The sequence below is a fragment of the Phlebotomus papatasi genome, chromosome 3, assembly GCF_024763615.1.
Source record: "Phlebotomus papatasi isolate M1 chromosome 3, Ppap_2.1, whole genome shotgun sequence".
Lineage (NCBI taxonomy): Eukaryota > Metazoa > Arthropoda > Insecta > Diptera > Psychodidae > Phlebotomus > Phlebotomus papatasi.
The window spans coordinates 4,783,065-4,809,147 of NC_077224.1; the positions used below are offsets into that span (position 1 = coordinate 4,783,065).

Genomic DNA, 26,083 nt, shown 5'->3' on the forward strand with positions numbered 1-26,083 from the left:
GACAAAAGTGGTCTCTGGGGAAATTTGGGGGGAGGGCGCGTGAAGAAATTGAGGGATTATATACACTGCTCTCTCCGTAGAGTTCGAACAGTAAAATCAGTTCGGGATATTATCTGTGTCCATTTGTGGGCCTCTTCGAAAACTGGAAGTCGATATCTCTCACCATTTGACTTTCAGATCCTAAAATCGGAAAAGTCAAATTAAGAAAAAATAGTATTAATCAATTTTCGATATTTTACCGATTCATTGCCGATTAATACCGATCCATCACAGGTGCAAATCGCAAGGCTGCGACTTTTTGGTCAGTAAAAAATAAAATTTGGTCAGTAATGGCCCCGGCACACCTTTAAGATCAGGAAAATTTCATGAAGTCGAATTTCGAAACCATTTCTTTTTCACATGTTTTGCATATGACTATCTCATTCTTTCGCATACCGAATTCGATTAAGCTAAATTAAATTTGGAGTGATGTTTAAAAGAAGAAGAAGAGTGCGAGGAAATGCGATAGACATATGCAAGGCATGTGAAAAGAAAAGGATTGGGTTTTCGACTTCATGAAATTTTTCTGATCTAAAAGGTGTGCCGGAGCCATTACTGACCATATTTAATTTTTTACTGACCAAATTTGATTTTTACTGACAAATTTGACTTTTTACCGACCAAATTTAATTTTTTACTGATTTTTTAAAAGTTTTTTACTGACGTCATTCTTCGTAAATATTTACAAATCCTTACTGTAGACTTACGAAATCGAAAATCGTTTATCAAAGTTTCGTAAAAGTTTGTACTTTTCACAAAAATTTTTCGGAACATGATCATTTGCCGAGCAAAATGTTTGTAATTTTTTTTCACTTGGTTGGAAAATTTTGCCACTGAAACAAAAATGTACGAACAAATATTTGTAAAAAAGAAAACAAAAAATGCTTGCCAAGTGATAATATTACGAACAATGCTTATCAAAAAATACGAACTTTTAGAAAATGAAGTTTGATGGAGGAAGGTATAGTGGTACTTGCTCAGAATTTGTGATATTTTGTAGAAAAACTCATATAATTTTCTTAATTATATATAGAGTAATTAATTTTATATAGGAATATAGGGTGGAATCATCACTTATGGACTTTATACACTTATAGACATATTTCAAGAAACTTAAGTTTTTATTTAAAATATTAAAAAAATTTATTTAAAAAATAATTTTAAAACAGATTTCGAAAAATCATAAAATTATTAGTTTGTGCTCCAAATACCAATTTTGGGATTTTTCGAAATTTGTTTTAGGTGAGAATTTAAGATTTTTGCAAGCTGTAGGGTAAAGTGATATAATTTGGAATTAGTGGTACAAGTTGGACAATTTGCTGTTACAAGTTGGCCATGGCTTTTTAAGCAATTTGTTTTTTTAGCACAAGGGACCAAATTAAAAATATACAAATAAAAATGAATTACTAAATTTATCAAGACAAAAAGCCCTGTCCAAATTGTACCGTTCATTGTCCAACTTGTACCACTTTACCCTACAAGCAAAAGAATTCCTTTGGTCCGAACAAGGGGTTTCATTCAGAAATTCGAATTCTAGTTAGAGGATTTTCCTTGTAAGAAATAAATTTCGTGATTTTTCGAGTATGATATTTTTCTTTTAAAAGAAAGCAATTAAATTGATCTTAAATGCAGTTGCCACTATTTAACTTTATTTAAAAAGTTTCTCAAACAAATAAAAATTGCTAGAAAATGTTCTATATTGTAGAGTGAGGTCAATAAAATTCTCTTGCACCACAACAATAAGGAACTTTCAAGTAAACAGATCTCACTATAAGTGAAATTTCTCGTTGAATTCTGAGAAGCATAAAAATTTCTCAAGTTTCAATTTTCTAACATTGAAAATATTTCACTACTTTGCACCAAAAATGTCTGTTGAAAATCTTAACAGTGACCAATTTCACGATTTATGTACTGAAAACCCATAAAGCTATAAAAAGTTCATTCTCTGAAACAATTTTTCATGTGGAAAAATATCTTTTATACGCTTGGGAATTCCAAGATGTCAACAAAAATATATTCCGGGATTTGTTTATGGAAAGATTTAAAGTGAAAATTTTGCTATATTTGTTAATTTTTCGTAGAATATTTCATAAGAAAATTACATGCGTTATTTCGAAATGAGATACATTCTGAGACGGGGTTATAGTGATATTCCATTCCAATGGAAAAGGAAAAGGTGAAATCTTTCTTCTGAACTCTTTTTTAGCACTTTATTGTTCTCATGTGCTTCTGCATTACCAACTTTTTTTGTATCAGTTCCTGTAACCTTTTTGTGGTTTTAGAACACAGCAAAAATAGTCGAGACAGGGACCAATACAAAGAAAAGTCGATAATGCAGAAGCACTTGAGAACAGTGAAGTGCTAAAAAATATCTTATTTTTTCATTGGAATAACACTTTTAATCTTTAGTTGTGATTTAATGTTATATAGTTAGGCTTGTAACTTACTTAGTCACATGACTTAAGATAATGTCATGAGAAAATAATTAAATAAATTTTGCGAAGCTTTGGCTTCATAGGAATTGTTAATGGTTAAACCTTTCGCCTGAAGACCGCATTATAAATACAAATAAATAATTGAAATTACATATACTTAGGGTAAGTGTGCCAAATTTCGGCATAGTTGCATGCAAGCGCCAAAGTCTCAAAATTGAAATGTAATATTTTTAACACAAATTGAACTTTTTATTCCTTCTTAACGAGTGTTGCTTGAAACCTTGTAGACAGTTTATCGTCTTTATTTTCTCTAAAATCATCCTTAATACATTTTAAAATGAATAAAAATGTAGACATAGCATTGGAGGCTTATTCCGGCCACCTTCATTCTCATAGATCCTTGCCCTTTCGGAATTCTTCCAATGCGTTTTTCAGATCATCTTGCACGCCAAATCGATATTTTTTTGCACTGTATAATCTCTAGAATATGCAAAAACTAAAAATTCATGGAAATTTGAAGAACAAAAAATGTGGCCGGAATTGCAAGCTGGCCGGAATTTGGCACACTTACCCTAATCACTGCGATGAAGAAAATAGGTACTTTTAATTTTACTTTTGCAGATCTAAGCCACAGAGATATTTCTTTATCGCATAACAATTGATTCAATAACTATTGAAAGTGGAGTATTCTCAAAAGGAAAGTAATTCGGAATGACAAATATTAAGATTCAATAACATTTTGGCTTTAAGCCAAGGAAGGAACTGCCACCCGCATTTTAAATGCATTTTCCTTCTGATGCCACTTCTTTTTCATCCCATTTCTCATTCTTTTTCTCTGAAGTATTTCACATAGTTTTTCTCGGTTTGTAAATTTTTCGTCATTTATCACTGATTATTAAATTTTTTGTTACATTGAATACGTAATTACGTAATTTAGTTTTTCTGAGCATTGCTCCCGAGGGAAATTTATATTTAATTGATTTTTTTGTGTTTTTTTGCAGGTGTATCGAAATTCATTCACAGCTTTTTATACCGTTTACGATGTAACAAATGAGTAAGTGACATTTATTCGAAAAGTTTGCTAATTTGAGAAGTTTTGTACAATATTTCTTTTTTTTTTTTTTGAATTTATAGTCATCACATGCCAGTTACGTTGAAAGATTCACCGAAAGTACAACGCACTCGTCTCCAGTTTGCAACGTGGCTGGGGAACACAACCGCCTTGGTAATTGTCGCTGACAACGATATTTACCTTCGACAATCACCCTCCGACGAGGAGGATATTCGCCTGACGAAAACTGGCCAGTCGGACACTATTTACAACGGTGTTCCTGACTGGTTGTATCAAGGTAAATTCACTTTTATTCTTTCCCGAATTCTTTTCCCGAAACAGAACTTTTTCAAAGGTGTAATTCCCTAGATTATCTATGAAATTCTTAGGTCTCAAATTCTGTAATCTAATACCCATCATTAAAAAATTATATAGTGTTTATAACTACCCCTGTTTGGTGCTGCCCTTGTTTCCCTTACTAATAAATTCTGCTGTGTATTTAGGCATTATTTGCAAAAAAAAAAATAATGACGGAAAAGAATGAAAGTCATTCTCGGGTATTTAACCGTTTCATTACTGATTCCGAGACCAGTTAAACTGTGACTTTCAAGATTTCATGATGGCGATTTTTTTAGGTCATAGGTATATTTGGACGAAATGTTCGCTTGGACCACCTCTAAAACATAACCAAAAATAAAAGAAATTGTAGGAGCCGTTTTCGAGGATAACCAAAAAAACATTGTTTCGGAGGGGTTGAAGGGTTGGTGGGAAAATAAAAATCATAATAATGTTCCTTGGGTCGACTTATGGGGGTCATCCGAAGATCGGAAGTTCGTATCTCTTGCCATTTGGCCTCTCAAGTTCGAGCCTTCCACATAATTCTTTCCCACTTTATCATATTTTACATTAACCAACGACGAGACTGTTTTCGTTGACCGAAAATCAACAATAAAAATGAAACCGATAAACAAAATCAGTAAAAAAGGCCCAAAAATTGAAGTAATTTTTCTGACGATACAATTGACTGATCCACTCTAATGAAAAATATTATGTTTTAATATTGCAGTCTCTTTTACTAAACTGCTTAAAAAAATTGGAAGTATAAAAAATAATTAAAAATCAATTTTCAATGTGAGAATTTAAAAATTCGTAACTTTTTAGCTTAAAAATTTACTATATAGCAAATAGGTGGAGATTTGTAAAAAATATCCTAAATTCCTTCAACCTACTACTTTACGACTACGTATAAACAATAAAATAACTTTAGGTAGTCAGGAAAAATTATTTTCTTTATGGGACTCCGGTGTTCTAATCGCCCTTAACGGGTTAAACTCTTCGCGACCGATTTGAACTGATTTATAGGTCTTTTCAAAATTGTTCTAATTGTTTACGAATTATGCAATTGCATTTTCGTAAAATACTAAATATCGGTTTATAAAACGACCGTGACGGATTCAGATTTGTCCGAGATTTGATGGCCAATGAACCTAAAGTTGTCATAATTTCTGAAAGATATGTTCCCTGTAACCGATTGACATTTTGCCTCTTGAAAAATGTTCTATAAGAATAATTGAAAGTAATTGTTTTATGTGGATGAAAATCAATCCCAATATTTCGTAAGAAAAAGACAAAAATAAAAATTAAGAAAATCATACTACGTGTTTTTGAGATATCCCAAAAAGCATTTTGCGAGAGTCTACTAGACATAGGGGGGCTCTTTGAAAATCCTACGTTACTGTCTCGAACCATTTGATTTCTTAATTTGGTCTGGTTAATTCCAACATTTTATTAAAATATGTTCGAGGTGGGTTCCGATTAAAATCCCGAAAGCCAAAATCCCGAAAGCCAAAATCCCGAAAAAAAGTGCCATTAGACATAGCTAGTCTTGGAAAATTATTCTGAACATTTTCCGCTATATAATTTGTTCCTTTTCACGATTTTGAAAATTCGGGATTTTAGCTTTCGGGATTTTGGCTTTCGGGATTTTGACCTTTTCGGAATTTTGGCGTTCGGTATTTTGGCTTTCGGGATTTTGGCTGCCACCGAGTGTCATTGCCTACCTACCAAAATCCGGTCAAATTGACCAGTTTAAAATTAATGGTACAATGTTACTATCAAACTTTATAAGTTTCTTAAAATATGCATGTAATATTTGTCAGTGTTTAGATTTTAATTTTTTGCTCTTTTCCAAGACAAATTTGTCGAGTATCCTACGCTACTGCGGTTTGTCAATTAACCGAAAAACGACCATAAAAACGGTCGGTTGGTTTAGTGTTAAAAAGCCAGAGAATTAGTCCGGTTTGGAACATCAGAGAAAAAAATGTGTAATTTTGGGTCTCTTGAGAAAATCTGGCTAGGTACTCAAAGGTATGGCGGCTGGTTACCTTAAGAATACTTATTCCCTCCCAATTCTTCCAACTTAATGAAATCCGACCGGTAGTTTACAAGTGGCAACAATTCAATTAGAGGCAGTGCTTGAAATTGTGCCATGCTCTAAAAGTGCTTCATCTTTAGATATTATATGGGAAATTTGTTTCTCGTTCAATTTTTTCATAATTCAAGTGGAATTTCGGTCCCAAAATCTCGAATTTAAAACAGCCTCTTATAGCTAAGATCGATTACGTTGCCGACATCGTTAATATGCTTGAACAAAACAAATAAATTGATTAGATTTTTCGGTGATATTAAGAGTGACATGAAGAAGTGTGCAAAAATCGTTTGAAACCGAACAAATGTCGAATGTCACTTGTACGTCAATGGTCAAAACGCTACCTGAACAAACTTATTTTGACGTTTATTCGGTTTCAACGGTTCTTGCATACCCCTGCAATACAGTTATGAACCGATAACGTTTTTATTATTAGAGAATCAATTTTTATTACAGTTGATTCTCGCTCAATCGGCTCTTTTTCAATCGGTCGAAAAATTTTGTTCACAATTTTCACGTTTCATTTTTAAGCAAATTTGCTCATATTCGCCGTAGTTCCTCTTATTTTATCATGAACTCTTTATAATTGAGCGCCTTTTGTGGAATTTACATATGCCCGATTGAGAGAGAGTCTACTGTACTCATACTATTTTGTGGGATCTTTTCAAATCGGTTCGTATTCGAATCAGTTCAAATCGGTTGAGGACAGGTAAACGGTAAAAAATGCTAAATTACTTTTGAAGTATAGCACCCAATTCACGAGTTCGATCACTTCGAGTTTCGAATTTAGTGCAGTCAGATATAACACACCCGATCATTCTATCTTCCGGAAGCCCTACACTTTAACGTATTCAGTCAATGTACTAGAAATACTTGAGATAGGATGCTCATATTTTGGTTTAATTTTATATAATTAGTTTAATACAGATTAACAGATGATTCTTGTTTAAAAGAAAGAATTTTTATCTATTATGGGGACGCGGAGAGCCGCTGTCAAACACACATCTTAACGGCCACAGAATTTAAATTCTTTAGATTAATACATGACAGATTAATCTAGATATAATTATTAATTATTGAGTTGAATAGATAGAATAACTATCCAAGAAAGCAAATTGGCAATCAAAATTCAAATCAGGAAAGAGGGAAAAGGCTAATTTTGACAAATTCCACGGGATGTCGATTTTTCCGTTCGCCATTTTTAGCAAAAATTTTGCATGACCTTCCGCGAAGCAAGAAAACAATAACAAAATGTATTTTCATTTCTGTCGGACTATTTTTTCCAAGTAATTGAAGGACTAAAGTTACTAAATTTCCATTCCCGAAAACAATTCGGATAACAATAGCCCAGGAATAAATCATCTAAAATCACTCAATTTGCGTATGATGTATAATACCATGGTAAGGAATGGGTTAATAAAGCCTCTAACAACATTTTCCTGTGCTTGCACTTGCATCAAGTTTTACTTAATCGCGGATTGAGTTTTAGTTCATCACTTTTTATTAAAACTTCTCCTGCTTCTCTTTAAATTGTGCGTGACCGCTGGTAATTTTTATAAAAATATTCGAACATACAAGAATTTTGAAAAAAATCTTTTGGGCTTAAATCATTATTTTGGTGCCTTAATTTATTTATTTTTGTTGAAAGGAAAAATGTAGAGGAAAGTGCCTAAGCTTCGTAATGACTAATTTTTTCCTATATTTCTCAATAAATGTGACTTATCGCACTCGTATTTTAAGAACTAGAGAAGTGTCCTAGAGGGGAATTCTGTAATTTTCGTGGCATTATCACGCGTGAGTTCGAAACCTGACAATGCCATTCGACCTTTTTTTGTCATATCGTATGAGTTCAAAAATGCAATTCATTGAATTTTTAATGAAATTCTTTTATTTGATGAATTTATGAAAATACAGTACTGTATTGAATGATTTGTTTAACAACATTCATAGTCATTTTAATTGCCAGAAATGTCAAATTCGTAACTTCTGGAAATGCCACGTGAGCTGAAATGGCAATGTCACGGCTACAGAATCGCATTTTCGAAAAAGCTCTCCTAAGATTCGAACCCAATTTGTCATATGGCATTGCCAAAGCGTTACAGAAGTCCCCTACTGGGGTGACATGATAACTTATTTTCGATACTATCGACTGTCGATTCTGAAAAATTTAAACGATAGCTGCATTTCCTGTAACTAATATAATTATTAATCAACAGTCAAATGCTTTTAAGAATGTCACAATGAATGACCCAATAATGCGTTAAAAGTCGACATTCATTTAATCTAACAAATATGACAAATATAGATTTATCGATACTATCGATTCGATAGTGTCGAAAAGTTATCATTCCACCTCTGATTTTAAAATATACTGCGGAGTCATATTTATTCAGAATTAAAGGAAAAATTAGTCATTACGAAGCTTGGGATCGATAAAAAAGATGAAAATTAAAAAAAAAACTTTTATTAATGCAAAATATTTTTTAAAAAAATCCTACAAAGCTTTTGTGAAACAAACCACAAAAATACACTAATTTTTTGCTACAATATTTCAGTAGAATAATGCAAACAAATCAAATTTTTGCATCAGTCTGATAAAGCTGTTATATTGATTTTATTATTATTGTATCATACTAAATTTGATGTGGTGATGACATATAAATACATAACATATGCATGGGAAGTGGTTGATGAAATTTATAGGAATAGGGCTGCTACTAGAGGGTAGAGTTATTAATCTTTGCTTGGTCTCTATATGGGTATTCAGAGAGTCTATATTTATAATATTTACTTGGTACTATAGGGGTTGGGGGATTTGGAAATGAATTTCATGAGTCTGGACGTCTGCCAATATTATTTCTATACACAATATTAAAGGATTTGTATATCTGGAAATCGCAGAATGACTCTTGTGTTTTTTTTCTTTCTCCAAGATATTAGTTTCACGCCATAAAAATAAACTCTTTGGACTGTCTTTCTAACTCCGTTGACTAATTTGAGATTGAAATTGTAAAGATATTTTATCAAGATAATTTAGAATTTGGAATTAGATGGAAATTGGTTTCATTTTGAACTTTATCTGCGGAACGATGGGTAATATATAAAAAGCTGACACATATCATTTTATTCTACATTTCATAACATATCTCATCAGAGGAAATATTTTCCTCGCCTGAAGCTATTTGGGGGTCATCGGATGGAACTCATATCATGTACATGTCATTCAATGACACCAGTGTCAATGTCATGTCATATCCGTGGTTTTCTGCGGGTCCAATGATTGCTGCAAGTGGTGTTACCAGTGGAGGAATATTCCCAGAGACACGCACTCAACGATATCCAACGCCCGGAACTTTGAATCCTGAAGTTCAACTTTGGATTCTGGATGTTACCAATGTATCAGATATTCAACGAAATCGCGTAAAGCCACCTGCAGCACTGGAAGGACAGTAGGTATTTTTTTGTGTATAAGGAAAATTAAACCACAAAAGCACAATTTTTTTTTTGGTTTTTTGTTTTACAAAATTCAATATGTCGAGCAGGATTTTCATGAATAAAATTCTTCTTTTGTGCTCTCTCTTTTTTTTATCCCCAGGGAATATTATTTGACGTCAGCCGAATGGGTGGAACCCAATCATCAAGTGTCTGTTGTATGGATAACACGTGCACAAAACCTTAGTATTGTTTCAGTCTGCTTTGCACCTAATTGGACATGTACTGAGGTAAATACATTTGGTTTAATTGATATCAATGCTACTGAAAATTTAATACAGTCCACAAGACTCAAAGAATTGGGTATTGAAAAAAATCAATTTCATCTTTTTCACTTTATTCTGGCGAAGATGCAAATTCTTGCTTAAGTGTCAAATTTCAGAAAACTTAATGCATTGGTTAACTTAACGTTTGGATGTTCGGGAAACCCTGTTAGGATTTGGTGAAAATAAATTAAATAATCTTCACAGTTACTGTACATTTGTGGGACCCAGTCAAAATCCAGAAGGGCAAAATCCCGAAAGCCAAAATCCCGGACGCCACAATCCTGAAATTTGAATCCGGGATTTTGGCCCATTACGGATTTTGTCTTTTCAAGATTTTGGCTTTTCAGGAAATAGAGTTTTGGAGATTTTCATTTTTTAGGATTTTTCCATTCGGGATTTTGACTTTTTGAGATTTTAGATTTAGGATTTTGTCTTTTCAGAAAGTTGGTTTATCGAGATTTTGACCCATTTCGGATTTTGTCTCTCTGATATTTTGACTTTTCAGGATTTTGGCTTTTCGAGATTCAGACTTGTGACATTTGTTTTTTGAGAAGTTGGTTTTCCAGGATTTTGACTCATTCCGTATTTTATCTTTCAGTCAGTATTGTGAGTTTTTGGGATTTTGAATTTCTGTGATTTGGGCTTTCCGGGATTTTTGTTTTTGAAGATTTTCGTTGTTCAGGATTTTGGCATTCGGGATTTTGGCTTTTCGGGAAATGGAGTTTTGGAGATTTTCGTTTTTCAGGATTTTGCCATTCGGGATTTTGACTTTTTGAGATTTTAGATTTAGGATTTTGTCTTTTCCGGAAGTTGGTTTTCCGGGATATTAACCCACTCCGGATTATGTCTTTTCAATATTTTGACTTTTCGGGATTTTGATTTTCCGTGATTTGGGCTTTTCGGGGTTTTTGTTTTTGAAGATTTTCGTTGTTCAGGATTTAGGTTTTCGAGATTTTGGCTTTTCGGGAAATGGAGTTTTGGAGATTTTCATTTTTCAGGATTTTGTCATCTGGAATTTTGGGTTTTTGAGATTTTGGATTTCGGATTTTGTCTTTTCGGGAAGTTGGTTTTTCGAGATTATGACACATTTCGGATTTTGTCTCTCCGATATTTTGACTTTTCGGGTTTTTGGATTTCCAGGATTTTGGCTTTTTGAGATTTTCGTTTTGGATTTTCGGGAAGTTGATTTTCCGGGATTTTGATGCATTCCTGATTTTGTCTTTTCGGTATTTTGAATTTCTGTGATTTGGGCTTTTCGAGATTTTTGTTTTTGAAGGTTGTTCAGGATTCTAGCATTCGGGATTTTGGCTTTTTGAAATTTTAAATTTAAGATTTTGTCTTTTCAGGAAGTTGGTTTTACAGGTTTTTGGACCATTCGGGATTTTGTCTTTCCGATATTTTGACTTTTCGGGATTTTTGGTTAGCGGGATTTTGGCTTTTCGAGATTTTCGTTTTACAGAATTTTGGCATTCGGGATTTTTGTTTCTCTGGAAGGTGGTTTTCCGGGATTTTGACCCATTCCGCATTTTGCCTATTCGGTATTTTGACTTTTCGGGATTTTGGAGATTTTCGTTGTTCAGGATTTTTGTTTTCAAGATTTTGGCTAAAATATCAATGAATTTTATATTTGAGCTCATGTGATATGAGCAAAAACTCTCGATTGGCATTGTCAGGTTTCTATTTTACGTGTGATAATGCCATAAAAATTACAGAATTTCTCTACTGGTACAAGTAGGAGTACAATACCTTATGTCTGCAGTACACCAAAAATCTACATCTTTTTTTGACCTTTTACAGCTCAAGAATAATGTATTCATTATTCTTTTATTCCAACTCAATTAAAATTTGTGTTTTATTAACTTTAATCTGTTATTTTTTTTTTTAATAAAGTGCAGAAGAGACAAGGGTGAAGGGTCAGAGAAATGATTCTTGAGTATCTAGAAACCTTCAAAATGTTTCGGAAAATTTCTAGAAACCCTAAAAATGGTTCGTTAATTCAGAAAACCCCAAGTACATTTTTAGGAAAACCGAAAAAATCTTTGTGAAATCCTTGTGAAATTTGTTATTTCCAAAGTTTGATAAACCTTATAAACTTAATAAAATATAGTATAGGGGAAAGTGTGCTACCTTCGGACGGCTGCGACTTTTTGGTCAGTAAAAAATAAAATTTGGTCAGTAAAAAATTAAATTTGGTCAGTAAAAAGTCAGATTTGGTCAGTAAAAATAAAGAGTCTGGTCAGTAAAAATTCAAATTCGGTCGGAGAAAAGTCAAACATGGTCGGTAAAAAGTCATATTTGGTTAGTAAAAATAAAATTTTGTCAGTAAAAAATCAAATACGAAATGTGCAATACTTTTTATCTGGATATGCAAGGCTTCAACTTTTATTGATTTCCTTTTAGTTTTTTATTGACTAAATTATTACTCACTGATCATATTTAATTTTCCACTCATTAAATTTCACATTTTACTGATTAAAAAAAATTTACTGACTAAATTTGACTTTTTAACCGATCAAATTTTACTTTTGTCTGACCGAATTTGTTTTTGTACTGACCAAATTTGATTTATTACTGATCAAATTTGACTTTTTACTGACCAAATTTAATTTTTTCCGATTTTTTAAAAGTTTTTACTAACCATATTTAATTTTTTACTGACCGATTTGAATTTTTTACTGACCAAAAAGATTTTGCCCCTTCGGACGACTAAAACTTCGAACATTTCATTATTTTTATAGCTAGTTCAGTGCCTCAAATTTCCCGAAAAAAGCCATAGGTCAAATCTACTGCGAAAATAGAAAAAATTGACTTGTCCGAAGCTTCAATCATCCGAAGGTAGCGCACTTTCCCCTGATGATACTTTGCAGATCCCGAGAATTGTAAAGAAATATTTCGCAAAACTAAAAAAAAATCTGTGAAGATCTTTGAGAAACTCGGAAAATGAGAAATTCACTGGTATGGGAGTGACTTACCCCTTAAGATGGGATTAAATTGCAGTTTTTCTTCCCACCAGAGATGGAGAAAAATAGTCGCATTATTGATAGCATTGGAAATCCCTGAATATTGCAGAAATTTTTTTTTTTGCTCATTGCAGACTCACTCTGAAAGTGCACCAGAAAATGAATGGCTGGATATCTTGCCGCATCCAGTATTCTCCCTGGATGGGGACAGTTTTCTCATGCTGGCAGGAATTCAGGAAACAGGCACAGAACATTTTACTCATATCAAACACGTTACAATAACTCAACAGCGCCTTTCTGTGATTTCACATGGAAGATATGAGGTGAGTTGGTGAAAAAAAAATATGTGAAAATATTTTTCAATTGTGAAAATGTAAGAGAGAGTATGATGGTGGAGCGCACCTTTCCGCCGGAAAATTCGCGACAACATCTGTCCTTTCCACTCTGTCTCATATATTCTTTTGCACTATCTATGTTGTATATATATGGTGTATTGATGTTGTTTGTTGGAAAAGGAAATGAAGAATAAATAAATAAAAAAGAGGAAATAATCTCAAAGAAGAGCAACAGCTCCATTTTCAAAAAGAAAATAATAATAATAAAGGGAAGAGAGAATAGTAATGAAAATATGACTGTTGAATGTGGAGAAAATTAGTTAATTTTCCTCCTGTTAATCAATTTCTCTCAATTTTCTCATGTAGCAAGTAGCTGTGATAACGCATGGTAAACATCACCATCAGGTGAGGGTCGATTCAAGCTTGTCGAGACCTGCGAGAATCGGGTCAGACTATAAACATATTACATGTGTTACTTGCACTTTTGAAAAAAATAATGTACAGTTTATAACAAACAAGCAAAAAAAAAATCAAGCCAAAGTATTAAAATTGCATTTAAACAAAACGCACTTTTTGGTGTGAAATATTAAAGGGGTAAGCACAATTAAATTTGTTTTGTAAACATAAAATTGAAATAGCAAATAAACAAAAACGATAATTTATAAATTAAATTTCAATTACTTTCCATGTGAATACATGTTTATAAAACAAAAATAATTGTGCGTCACTCATAACAATTACTGACTATTATAGAAAAAAACCTAAATATTCATTTTTGCTTGTATAAATTAGCAGTGTTTTGTAAATATTAATACAATATGCGTGCAGAGTGAGGAAATTTAATCCACCACCGCTGTTTGATTGAGTGTCAATTTAATTGATTTTAAATGAAGCACGAATAGACGCTTTGCGCGGCAAAATGTGTATTAAGTATCGTATTCTATTTCTTTGCTCACCTCCTGCTAATATTTTAGAGATATTGAATTTTGATGAGGAACTCATGGACAGATCCTAAAAATTAAATAAATTATAAATCATATACTACATAATAATAAGTTGTTATAAAACATGATCCCATCTGACACAGGGTAAGGTGCCTCAGCGCTAAGATTTTATTTAACACCCAGCTTTGGGCACTATTTTACGTCTTAATGCTAAGATTTGAATGGTAGGTCTTAATTAAGGACTAGATTTTTTCACAGATATCAATGGTGTTTCGTTTAATCAGTAATAACGATTGAACACTTCAGAATAGTAAAAAGTATCGTGAAAAATTTACATCCAAAAAATATCCACGAAAAATAAATTTCGTTTGCAACTTTTGTTTAACGTAGGGTAGAGTAAGCCCTTTTCGCCACCTTAAGGTTTTGTACCCTTGTAATTCTTACAATTTTTGTCGAAATAAAAAGAAATTTTCTGTACAAGTGCTTTGAAGCATTGTCTCTCTAATGAACCAGGAGACTTACCGGGAATTTTTGGGCATCTAGTTGAAAAAATACATTTCCTGCAACAATGCATGTTTCTGTACTTTTCGCCACTTTGTAAACACTTTTTCGCCACTGTGTAAGCACTTTTTCGCCACTTGTTTTTAATTGATTTTTAAGTAACAGCAGCTTTCGAAAACCCGCAAAAATACATTGCACAGTACTTTTCTTATTTAACACCGATTCCAGACAATTATTAGAGTATTTCGAATGATTTTTTGCACATTTTTTGTTTGCGACAAAAATCAATTGACAATTACGTCTGTTTCAACTAAATTCCGCGAGGTGCGCCACTTGTAAAATGCTTGGAAAAATGAGTGGCGAAAAGTATTTACACAACCGAAAAAAGTAAGCCCTATTTCACCACATCCGTATTTCTTTATTTTTTTGGAAAACATTATTAAATAATTATATTAGAGCGAAGCTTAGTTAATGACAAAGTGACTTTCAGTGAAAAAATATCAAATACTGTACTGCAAAAACATAAAACATTGCAAGACAATTTGTCTGAGCGTTGACAAGTTTATTAAGAACTCCATATTTTTTTGGTGACTGTTCACCTTGTCGACAATTTCTTTAATTAACTTGCAAATAATCTAGTCGGTGGAGCACCAGTTGTGGTTTTCTGATCCGTTGGACTAAAGGTTACGAAGTAATAGTCATTTCGTAGGTCCATGAGCTCATAATTCCCTGAAAAAGTGATTTTATTTGTAGGTGGCGAAAAAGTGCTTACTGGCGAAAAAGTACTGACCCTACCCTATTCACTGTACAATTCTCTACACGCTACACAACGTCGCATAATTCATAGGAATGCGACCCACCGTTGGAAAGGCCTCGACCCCAGCTACAACATATTAAAATTTAAAGAAAAAGCATCGTCTAGTTTTCGAAATATTCGAAATCGATTAATCGAAAATCGATTTTTCGATTAATAAAGCAATAAAGCACTTTCCTTATTCTATTATTATTCACTTTCCTTATTCTATCCAGAATAAGATCCTTATCGAAAAATGTTGAAAAATGCATATTTTTTTTTACAAAACAGCAAAAAATGTTAAAAGGTAAGAGTGGTAGGGGAAAGTCGTCTGCCTTTAAATGCAGCAGCCTTCAAATGTTGCGATTTTTTCGTTGTTCTCAAAAGTATAAGTTATATTCTATTAACTATTAGGTAGCTATCCATCATCCTCACAAATCATCAAAAAATGGAGAGCCTAGCTCCTATTTCCTAGATGCTAGATCAAAAAAAATGAAAATTAGCTTTAAACTGTAATTTTGATGTTCCACAAATCATGTGATTTTTCATAGTAAAAATCATTTTACAAATAAATCTTCCATTGTGACACATAGAAGGTTAATCAGGCTTAATATTTCTGTTAATACATTTTGGTTCAGATGACACAATTTTTGTGGGTGGCAAAAATTTGCAAATATCACCCTGCAGCAGCCTTTAAATGCTAATGTCTTGTGCCTTTAAATCCTATCTTTCCATACATCAAAACATGTGAAATCGAACTCCTACTTTTCTCTGACGAACGTCATACAAATACTTATAACCTGCTATCTTGCTCCGGCCGGGATGTTTCAAGTTGACAATTTTCAACTTCAATGGCTTTTTCTTCCAAATTTTCAAGTGCAAAACAGTGCTTCAGAAAAATGTGAAGAAAAGTTATTGTTTAATGTCTTTTGACTACAGTGATGATTTTAGTGAGTGCGTTAGGCTTCAACCTAATCATTTATAGCCCATTTAGTTTTATTGATTCAATATTCCCAGTGAAAAAAAAACATTTAAAGGCAGCTGCCTCGCGTTTAAAGGCAGACTATGCCAGCTGCCTTCATACAAATCGACATCACTTTTTTAATTTCCTCAGAAGGAAAAACTGAGGACTTGCAAGTGCTGAATAAGGTAATCATATACGCCGAATGAACAAGAGATTTTTTGGTGTAGTAGAAAATAAAATCCATTTTGTGGATTCTTCAGAAAAAAATCTTAAATTTGGAACTCCATTTTTCGTTTGAAGGCAGACGACCTTCCCCTATACTTCGAGACAGTTGGGTACTTCGGGACAGACAAAAGGCGCTATTATGCAAATAAATTTCACCGATTCTGATTATTTACCTTTAAGTGGAAGGTCTAAACTTCACTCTTTCATAAATTTTTTTTTTTTTAATTTTCACTTGTAAAGTGACTTAAATCGAAAAACACTAAGGACTGTTTGCGTTAATATCTACAAAATTGACCACACTAAAGGTGTTTGTAAAAAGTTTAATGTGACACTTACAATTCACGCGTATTTCACGCTATAAATTAAATAAAATTTCAGAAGTTTTATGTTTATCTGATACGTAAAGAGCTTAATATTTCATATAAAACTTAAAAAATAAAGAAAAGAAATATTTGTGGGATTTTTTATGTGTCCCAAAATACCCATGTTATATCCCGAAAAGCACCTTGTCCAGAAAGACCACACATTACCCTAGTATAGTATCCTCGGTAATAGTTTTACTAAGATCTTTTGAAGGTTTGAACTCACTTTGATTCTTCGTTTAGTTATTATCCTCAGTTTTGTGTGACAGGTAAGAGGAAAGTAAGAAAAAATTTTGTGCAAAAAATCTCATTTACAAATTCAAGAAATATACTGATTTAGGGCTGAATCACATTGACAATAAAATGCTCGCCGTAGTCTCACCGTATTTCGTTATTTTACACATTTTCATTGCAATTCTTATTCAAATTCTCGATTACCGTATTACCTTATCTCACACTCGGTGGCTCTAGGTGAAAATAATATAAGTAAATTGAAGAAATAAAACTAAAATGCGATATACGGTGAACAAAAAAAACTGTACGGTTAACTTCTCTTACAGTTTTTTTTGTTCACCGTTTATCGCATTTTAGTTTTATTTCTTCAATTTACTTATATTATTTTCACCTAGAGCCACCGAGTGTGAGATAAGGTAATACGGTAATCGAGAATTTGAATAAGAATTGCAATGAAAATGTGTAAATTAACGAAATACGGTGAGCATTTTACTGTCAATGTGATTCTGCCCTTAAAGTAATCTGTCTAATATAAATTTATTTTTAACTCAAAAGTATTTCGTTCTACTTTGTAAATTTTAGTTTAAAAAATTGGAAAGTTTCAAAATTGAGGTCCAATTTTTTTTATACTTTCGCTTTTTGCGGCTAAACTAAAAGAGATAATGAAGAACGGATGGTATTTTTATGTTTATTACCTCACTACTTTTAGCATATTTTAAAGTTGGACTTTAGAGGGTTAACTTTGACTTTCGAAAATTCAATGTCAAAATATTTTATCAGTCATAGGTGTCTGTGGACGAAGTATTCGCTTAGTCTGCGTCTAAAATATTTTCGAAAATAAATAAAATTTATTCAAGCCGTCTTCGATAAAAAAGCTTGATTCGGAGGGATTGATTTTATTCATTTTAGAAAAAAAACAAGGGATCTCACGATTTTACTGATCATACGGATCATACAACGCTTTTTTTCGGGGTTAGAGGGTGGTACGAGGACAGAGAAGGTAAAATTCTCCTAGCAAATTCCTAGAAAATAAATACAATTGATACTGACCAAAAAATCGCAAAAATTCTCACAATTCTCTTAGAAAATATTTTTTTTTTTAACAAAAGAGCGGGGTCACGCAAGACCAGAAGTCGATATCTCTTACCGTTTGTCTTATATATGGAAAAAGTGTACGTATAAATAAAAATTTTTGAACAACATGTGTCATTTACGGATACTTTTCCGATTAATTATCGATTAAGATGAATGTAGAGACGTTGGAAATTTCAAGACTGGCTTTACCAAAAAGTCCAAATTGAAGCTAATTTGTTGTGGAAATAGGCCCTCCATAGCAGTCTAACTTCGAGCTTCGAAAAGTCGATGTCGAAAATTTTTTCGGTCGTTGCATAGACGAAATATTCACATGGACTATCTCCGAAACATATTCGAAATTAAAAAAAAAATCGCTAAGACCGATTTCGAGAGAAAAAAAAGTTTTTGGTGGGTTTTTGAGGTTAGATAGGGTTAAAAAAAGAGCGAAAATACGTCTCTGAATAATGTTTTTTTTTAGGAGAGGTCAGTTGATATCTGTTATTGTTTGAGCTTCCGAAATACTGCTCTCTCTCTCTCTCTTTGAGTTCAAACTGTAAAAAGTATTGAACTAATATTGTACGTAAAGATTTAAGTTTTTTTCCTATATGACTTATATTTTCTAATTACTTCTTAATCAAAGTTTTTGTGGAGAATTTAGACTCAGCCATTTGATTTAATCACCAAAATTGATTATTATTTAGGATTTCGAGACTTTCGAGAACAGGGCTAAGCCTTTAATCTTTTATCCGTGTAATCCTAAATTTCTAAGCGCAGTTCGGAAACCAAGGAAACCAAGATTGTAAATTAATCACAAATTAAAACGTTTGCAGTTTGACCTGCAAATCCTACTATATGTCCTACGACATTTGAGTGTCACAAAAAAAATTCAAACAAAAAAAGATAACGAATGAGATTATACATTTTAACTAATTCGGAGTCACCGAAGATCGGAAGTTGATATCTCTTACCTATTAATTCTTAGCACGGTAACAAACAGAAAAATTTTAGTTTGCTTTCTTTAAGATTTAGCAGTAAAAAATGTACAATTTGTCAGTGTCAACTTTTCTTAAATGTTCTTTGTAGAAAAACTAAAGAGTTTTATGACCGTGGGTAAAGTCTTTTCATAAGGTCAACACTTGATAGCAATCTACAGACAGTTTGACAATTTCTTCTGTAAGAACTTTTTCCAAATCTTCTATGTATCCTATTTCTCCATTACCCATATAAATTCATAGAAAAGTAATTCATGTTTCTCAATTTTTATTATTTTCATGTGACCTTTGTTAAAAGTATTTAAATAAATATTCTGTGAAATAATTTCAAAATTTTCTCTAATAAAATAATCATTAAGCAATTTCTGGCTTTGCAAGGGAATGCTTTGTGTCTTTTGGAGTAATTACTGGTGAGCCTGTAATGTGATGGGATCAGAATACTTTAAGAATGGGAAATGGTTAGAAGGAAACATTGAGAGGAAGCACACAAAAAACATAATCAATTGACCTACTTTTAGGGAGTTTTGATGTGCTTTTCACCCTCATTTCGTTTCTTCTCTATCTTATTTCAAAATGTGCCTACATTCCCAGAAATAACTCCTTTTCACAATGGAATTTATACATCTTCCATGGATTAAACTTTTTTTTTAAGTTTGTTGTGTGAATTGCGATCAATTTGAAGACAAACTCAAATGGAGAAAATCTTTCTAAGACCAAAATAAACTATTTGTCTACACTTGAACTCTTTAAACATGCGATTTCTCTTTGTTCTTTAAGCAAAAACCATTAAAATTTAATGGAACAGAGTTATAGCACGGAAAACTATATAGTATCATTTATTTTCAACATTCTTGTCAATCTCATAAAATATTTGTATCTGTTTGAAATGACGTATAACCAATATTCCATAATCTTTGGGGACTTTTGAACCTTGTGATTCATGTGATTTTTCATATATTTTCGTAGGAATTTTGCCAAAATCGCGCGACTTAGGGCAGAATCACATTGACAGTAAAATGCTCACCGTCACCGTCAAAGCCCTCACCGTATTTCGTTGATTTACGCATTTTCATTGCAATTCTTACGCAAATTTTCCATTACGATATTACCTTGTCTCATACTCGGTAGCACTAGGTGAAAATAATATAAGAAAATTTAAGAAATAAAGCGAAAATGCGATAAACGGTGAGCAAAAAAAAACTGTAGGATTTTTTTGCTACAGTTTCTTTGCTCACCGTTTATCGCATTTTCGCTTTGTTTCTTCAATTTTCTTATATTATTTTCACCTAGTGCCACCGAGTATGAGATAATGTAACACGGTAATTGAGAATTTGCGTAAAAATTACAATGAAAATGCGTAAATCAACGAAATACGGTGAGGGCTTTGACGGTGACGGTGAGCATTTTACTGTCAATGTGATTCTGCCCTTAGTTGTAGAAATACTCATTATAAAAAGACAATAAAGCTATTTCGTATAATAAAAAACATTTTATATTTGTTAAATTTTTTAAAATAATATAAAAAAGCTTTTGGTTATAGGAATCGTCGATTAAGATTAAGAGTTACTTCGATTTCTGACAAACTAAGGATCAGATTTTGGTAGACACTTAAAGGTAAAGCTCCTCTCGTCCACTTAGCAAAAGGTTCTTAATAATATAATCCCTTACGAAGACAAGAATTTTTCCCCACAAACCTTGTAAAACTTCAGAATCCCCAAAGTTACACGAGAAATTAGGACATTATTGTTTGTCCGTTTTTTTCACCAATTTGTTAAGGGGATAATCGGGTTTGAGGGCTTAAAAAATTCGAATCTTTTTTATTTGGTTATTAAATAGAATAATAAGTAAAGAACATTTTCTAAAAATCTCAAGTCGATCGGAGTAAAATTCTCAGAGGTAGAGCAGTTTTAGTTATGCAGTTTATGTAAAACCTTAAATGCGTTGTTCTCAAAACACAATTTTCAAAATTGGTTGTCAAGATATTTCGAAAATGCCTGAACCGATTTTTCTGAAACTTTGCACACTTCTTCTAGATATAGTTGGCTCGTGCTTAACACGAAGAATTTTAGAAATATTGATTTTGACGGATTTTATAGTATAAAACATGTTAAAAAGTGACTGAAAATTATTTAATTTTTTAAAAAAAGTTGTGCCAAAAAACGAAAAAAAAGGTTTTAAAAAATACCTTCTGTTAAGCACGAGACACATTCATATCCTAAAAGAAAATACTAGTTTTCTGGATTTAAGATGATTTCAAAATCCCGAAAGGAGCAAAATCTCGAAAGCCAAATCCCGAAAGGACCAAAATCCCGAAATACAAAATCTCGAATTCTTAAAAGTACAACTCCTACGATTGCATCCGCTCTTGCTGGAGACAAAGGAATCTTCTGTGTCTTGAAAAATTATTCTACACATTATCCTCCATATAATTTCATCCCTTTCAGGATTTTGAACATTCGGAATTTTGGCTTTCGGGATTTTGGTCCTTTCGGGATTTTGGCATTCAGGATTTTGGCTTTTGGAATTTTGGTCTTTTCGGGATTTTGGCTTTCGAGATTTTGGCCCTTTCGGGATTTTGAACAGTCAGGATTTTGGCTTTCGGGATTTTGGTCCTTTCGGGATTTTGGGTTTCGGGATTTTGGTCCTTTCAGGATTTGGCTTTCGAGATTTTAGCCCTTTCGGGATTTTGAACAGTCAGGATTTTGGATTTCGGGATTTTGGTCCTTTCGGGATTTTGGCTTTCGAGGTTTTGGCTGACTCCGTTTTTTTTAGATATTCCTCGGGTCACGTTATCTCATCCCTTCCAGGATTTTGAATATTCGGGATTTTGGCAACCTCCAAGTGGAATATATACTTGAGTTACGTTTCTTGTCCTCTCTTTCAGTATCTGACGTATTATGATAGAGCCCAAAAGGTAGAGATATCGACTTCGTGTCCTCCGTTATTCCCCATTCTTTATTCCGTTATTCCCGATTCTAATAGTCGATCTTGGGGTCACTAACATGCCCTTCTTGTTCTCCCCATTGCTTCCCTTCACTCTTAGAGATTACCTAGGTGTACATTTTTTTTTACATATACGAAAATAGATGAAACTAGGTGAAATCCGACTTCTTTTTTAAAGTGTAAACTTTACGAGAAACCAGTAAAAAATAACCATTTATGCAATTCTAAAATTCGTCGAATATTATTTTATTGATTTTTTTAAATAAAATTTTATTAGAATATTAGTCCGAATTCTTAAATATTTTTTCGGAATTCCGAATAGTCCTAAGTTCTAAATAAACATCTTAAAGCTTGATAAGCAAAAAAAAACAGAATTAGTTCGAATTCTTAATTGTTCTTTTTCTCGAAATTCCGCATTGCCAAAAATTCTAAATAAGCAATTTAGAATTTCAGACTAATTATGTTAAAACTTGATAGAAAAAACAGAATTAGTCCGCATTCGTAATTGTTGCTAATTTCTAAATCTAAATTCTGAAATTCTAAATTGTTGAATTAAGAACAATGCAATACGGTATTTCGAAAAAAAAACAATAAAGAATTCGGGATAATTCTGTTAAAATTTGATTAAACAAATCAATAAAATATTATTCAAAGAACTTTATAATTGCATAATAAATAATTTTTGGATCGAAAATTCTTTATTTAGAATTTGAAAACAAAATATTCCCTATATTCCCTATGAAAAAAAAAACTACAACAAAAAATATGCTTAGGGTGGCGGCAATACTTGTGGCCTCTGTCTTTATTTATTTATAGCAGCTTCCTCGCAAAAAGTTAAAAATATTTTATGTGTTTTAATAGCACATTACATTTTGATTGGTTTTCGGAATTACTTTCTGACAAAAATTGCGACATTGTGATAAGTAAAGACAGGCCACAAGTAATGCCACCACCCTATACAGAATTGTAGATTCAGTCGCACTATCATGGATTAAGAAATTTGTTCTAACACTGGAGAGAAATCCGAAAAAGTTAAAATAACATTCGGGAAATGTTAATTTTACCCTGCATTATTGATCCGAATTTAGTGTAAATATTACTCTTTTTAGGTGTATTGGGGGTTAACGTTACCCTTTTTTAATGTTCATTTTACCCTCAAAAGGTGTAAAATTAACATTAAAAATGTTGATATATTTTTACACCTAAAAATTGTTAAAATTACGAGGAAAAAAGTTAATCGCACCCTCTTTTTTTCTCAGTGAAGTGCAGAAGATCTGCAAAAGAGGAATCCCTGGGACTCAAACATTAAATACTATGGTATCAATACTTCATAAATACGGATAATTTTTGATTTTCAAATCGTCTATCACAAAAATAATCCATAAAAGAACTTTTATATGTTTCATCGTCAGAAGAAAACAACATTTTGATGTTTTTGAAGCCCATTTACAATATCTGTGAATTTATTTATTTCATAAATCATAATGTGAATGCATTAGTATCAAAAGCTAAAATTATATTTTTCAATTTACGATTTGAGACCAAAACATTTTAACTGTCAGTTGTATTATATGAATGCTGCAGAATTTTATGTGTCTAAGGCTATAAATAAAGGCAATATGTAATAAACTATAAAGTGACAAAGTGTTGAATATCAATTTCAAAGTACAACAATATATCATATTTACAATAAAGTGGATATGCTTTCTTTGTACATATAAATGTCTGAATCTAAAACAAAATATTTTTACACCATGTTTTTGGGCTTCTGTATTAATTAAATTAACCAAAGTGCTTGTCATTGCTGCTTATCTGTCGTAAAATATGTTTCAATTTTGGAAAACAAAAAGAAAAAAAACTAAAATTTGCAAGATGAATTTCAAATCATTTAACCATATAATCTTATTCAACTAATTGGGTTTGCACATCAGTGAGATATAGAAGTGCTTCCAAGAGAGATTATCTATTGTATTTTGCCAAAATTCTTTGATTAAGAGATCTAGTGAACAAAATAACGTCCTTCCTTCCCTCTCGCTCTTTTTCAGGTCCTCAGAATTTTGGCATGGGATATGGTGAATCATTTGGTTTACTATTTGGGTACACAAGATAAGAAACCTGGCCAGAAACACCTGTACGTGGTAAAGGATCCGGTGAATGAGGATGTAAGAAGGTAAGGGAAATTGAGCACTTTGTGTGTGTGGGAAGAGATGTATGGTTCATTTTATATCAACTGCAAATACATAATGTACCAACAACACAGAAGTATTAAAGTGCGGTGGCAATTGCAATTTCCCTCAATGCCAGGTGCACGTCCGGAGCACATAAATAAGTATGAAAGCTTATTTTAAAACTCATTCAACTGAATATATATATTTTTTTACCAAGTCATTGACGTAATCTAGGTTTTAATTTAAAATATAAAAAAAATAACAGCAGTAGCAAATTTAATTAAAACTCTTCGAAGTTATTGAAAAGAATTTTTTGTGTTTAATATTGTTTATCCGGTAATGGCATAATGCCGAAAAAAAAGTAATAAATACAGTCAATAGAAAATGTAAAGTTCAATTTTATTGCTCGAACTCCACAGAGAGAGAGAGAGAGAGAGAGCAATTTATTTATATAGGATGGAGTAACCACTTATCGCCATGCTTAGGAAAAACAGGAATGAATTTTATTGTAACTTTTGAACACTTATTACAAGATTACTCAAATTTGACACAAAATTACTTAGATGTATTGGCTCTAGATTCGTGAGAACAATAGTTGCACGATTTATCGCTGGACTACTTAAAAAACTGATTTTTATTAACAATGCAAAAATAACCACTTCCTTGTCACTTTTTACCACTTTTCGCCACTTTTGCAACCACTTCTCGCCACTTTTGCAATCACTTCTCGCCACCCACTTTAAAAGGTCCAAACTCAATTATTATAGGCAATGTTATAAAAAGAATGGGGGAAACTGGGGCACCACCGAACACGGGGTAGCACCAAATACTAATTTTCATTGTTAAACTATTTGGAGTATCTCAACCATTTTTTTTCAGTAGACAAGCATCTTTATAGTGCCTATAAATGCCTATAGGTCTTGTCTTCAGAAATCGAATATCTAATTAAAAAATCGCAGTGTTTGGTGCAATCCCATGTTTGGAGGTGCCCCAGTTTCCCCTACATTCCGCGTTTCTTTTTCCTATTGATCACCTTATTATTATTCGTTTTTAAATGATTTTCTTCTTCATTTGAGAAATCAAATAAGAGAAATCAAGAGATGGCGACAGGTGGTAAAATCATTTTCAGAATATTACCACTTTTCGCCACACCCGATTTTTATAAAAAAAATAATATATAATGAAATATTGATTAACTAACTACGATTTTTATGTATTCCACAAGTGTAATTAAATATTCAATAGATAAATTATTTATCAAAAAAGGTATATTTTGCTTGATGAAAATTTGATGACATTTAGTACATTTGGTACGTAATATTAGATTCGATGCACTTGCTTAAAATATTACCCTAAAAAAATGCTCAAAATCGTAAATCCAAAGAGAAGAACTATTATTTTTTGACTCTATAGGGGAGACTGGGGCAATAAGTCACAAAATGGATATTTTATTTATTTACAAGCTACTCGAGCGCTTCAAAAATTTCTAATTAGCGCAGTTTTGTAGGAAATTTACCTCTCTACAACTTTGTGAAAGTAATTTTCCTCTATTTTGTAAGCAAATAAGTTTATCGAGCCAATTTCTAAAAGGTAATTTTGTGACTATCCTCAAAAATGCTGGGGCAAGTAGTACCAGACATTGGGTAATATCATATTTTTTGATTCGCTTCATTACGGGCTTCCGTAAATTTGAAAAAATACCTAGAGGACATATTTTCATAGAAAATTTATTCATCTACACTTTTGTAAAACAGCGTTTTCTCTGCGAGAAAACTGAGAAAAAGGGAGAAAAGCGCTTTTCAAGCTATTTTAGAAAAAAAAACACACAAAAGACTGCAAATCGTTTGACCAATGCAAACAACAAGCGGCGAGACATG

General features: G+C 32.4%; 1 protein-coding gene across 7 annotated transcripts in view; it reads left to right on the plus strand.

The window, feature by feature from the left end:
- LOC129806533 (inactive dipeptidyl peptidase 10) overlaps positions 1-26,083 on the plus strand; it is a 95,570-nt gene that overhangs the window by 45,931 nt on the left and 23,556 nt on the right. For 4 of the 7 annotated variants that reach the window (XM_055855193.1, XM_055855195.1, XM_055855194.1 and 1 more), the window contains exons 6-11: positions 3,476-3,528; positions 3,609-3,823; positions 9,108-9,402; positions 9,549-9,675; positions 12,806-12,994; positions 24,084-24,208. In XM_055855193.1, coding sequence (XP_055711168.1) covers positions 3,476-3,528; positions 3,609-3,823; positions 9,108-9,402; positions 9,549-9,675; positions 12,806-12,994; positions 24,084-24,208 — 1,004 coding nt within the window. Of the gene's footprint in view, positions 1-3,475; positions 3,529-3,608; positions 3,824-9,107; positions 9,403-9,548; positions 9,676-12,805; positions 12,995-13,372; positions 13,412-24,083; positions 24,209-26,083 lie in introns of all 7 variants that reach the window. The other 3 variants (XM_055855191.1, XM_055855190.1, XM_055855192.1) reach the window with 1 other exon arrangement.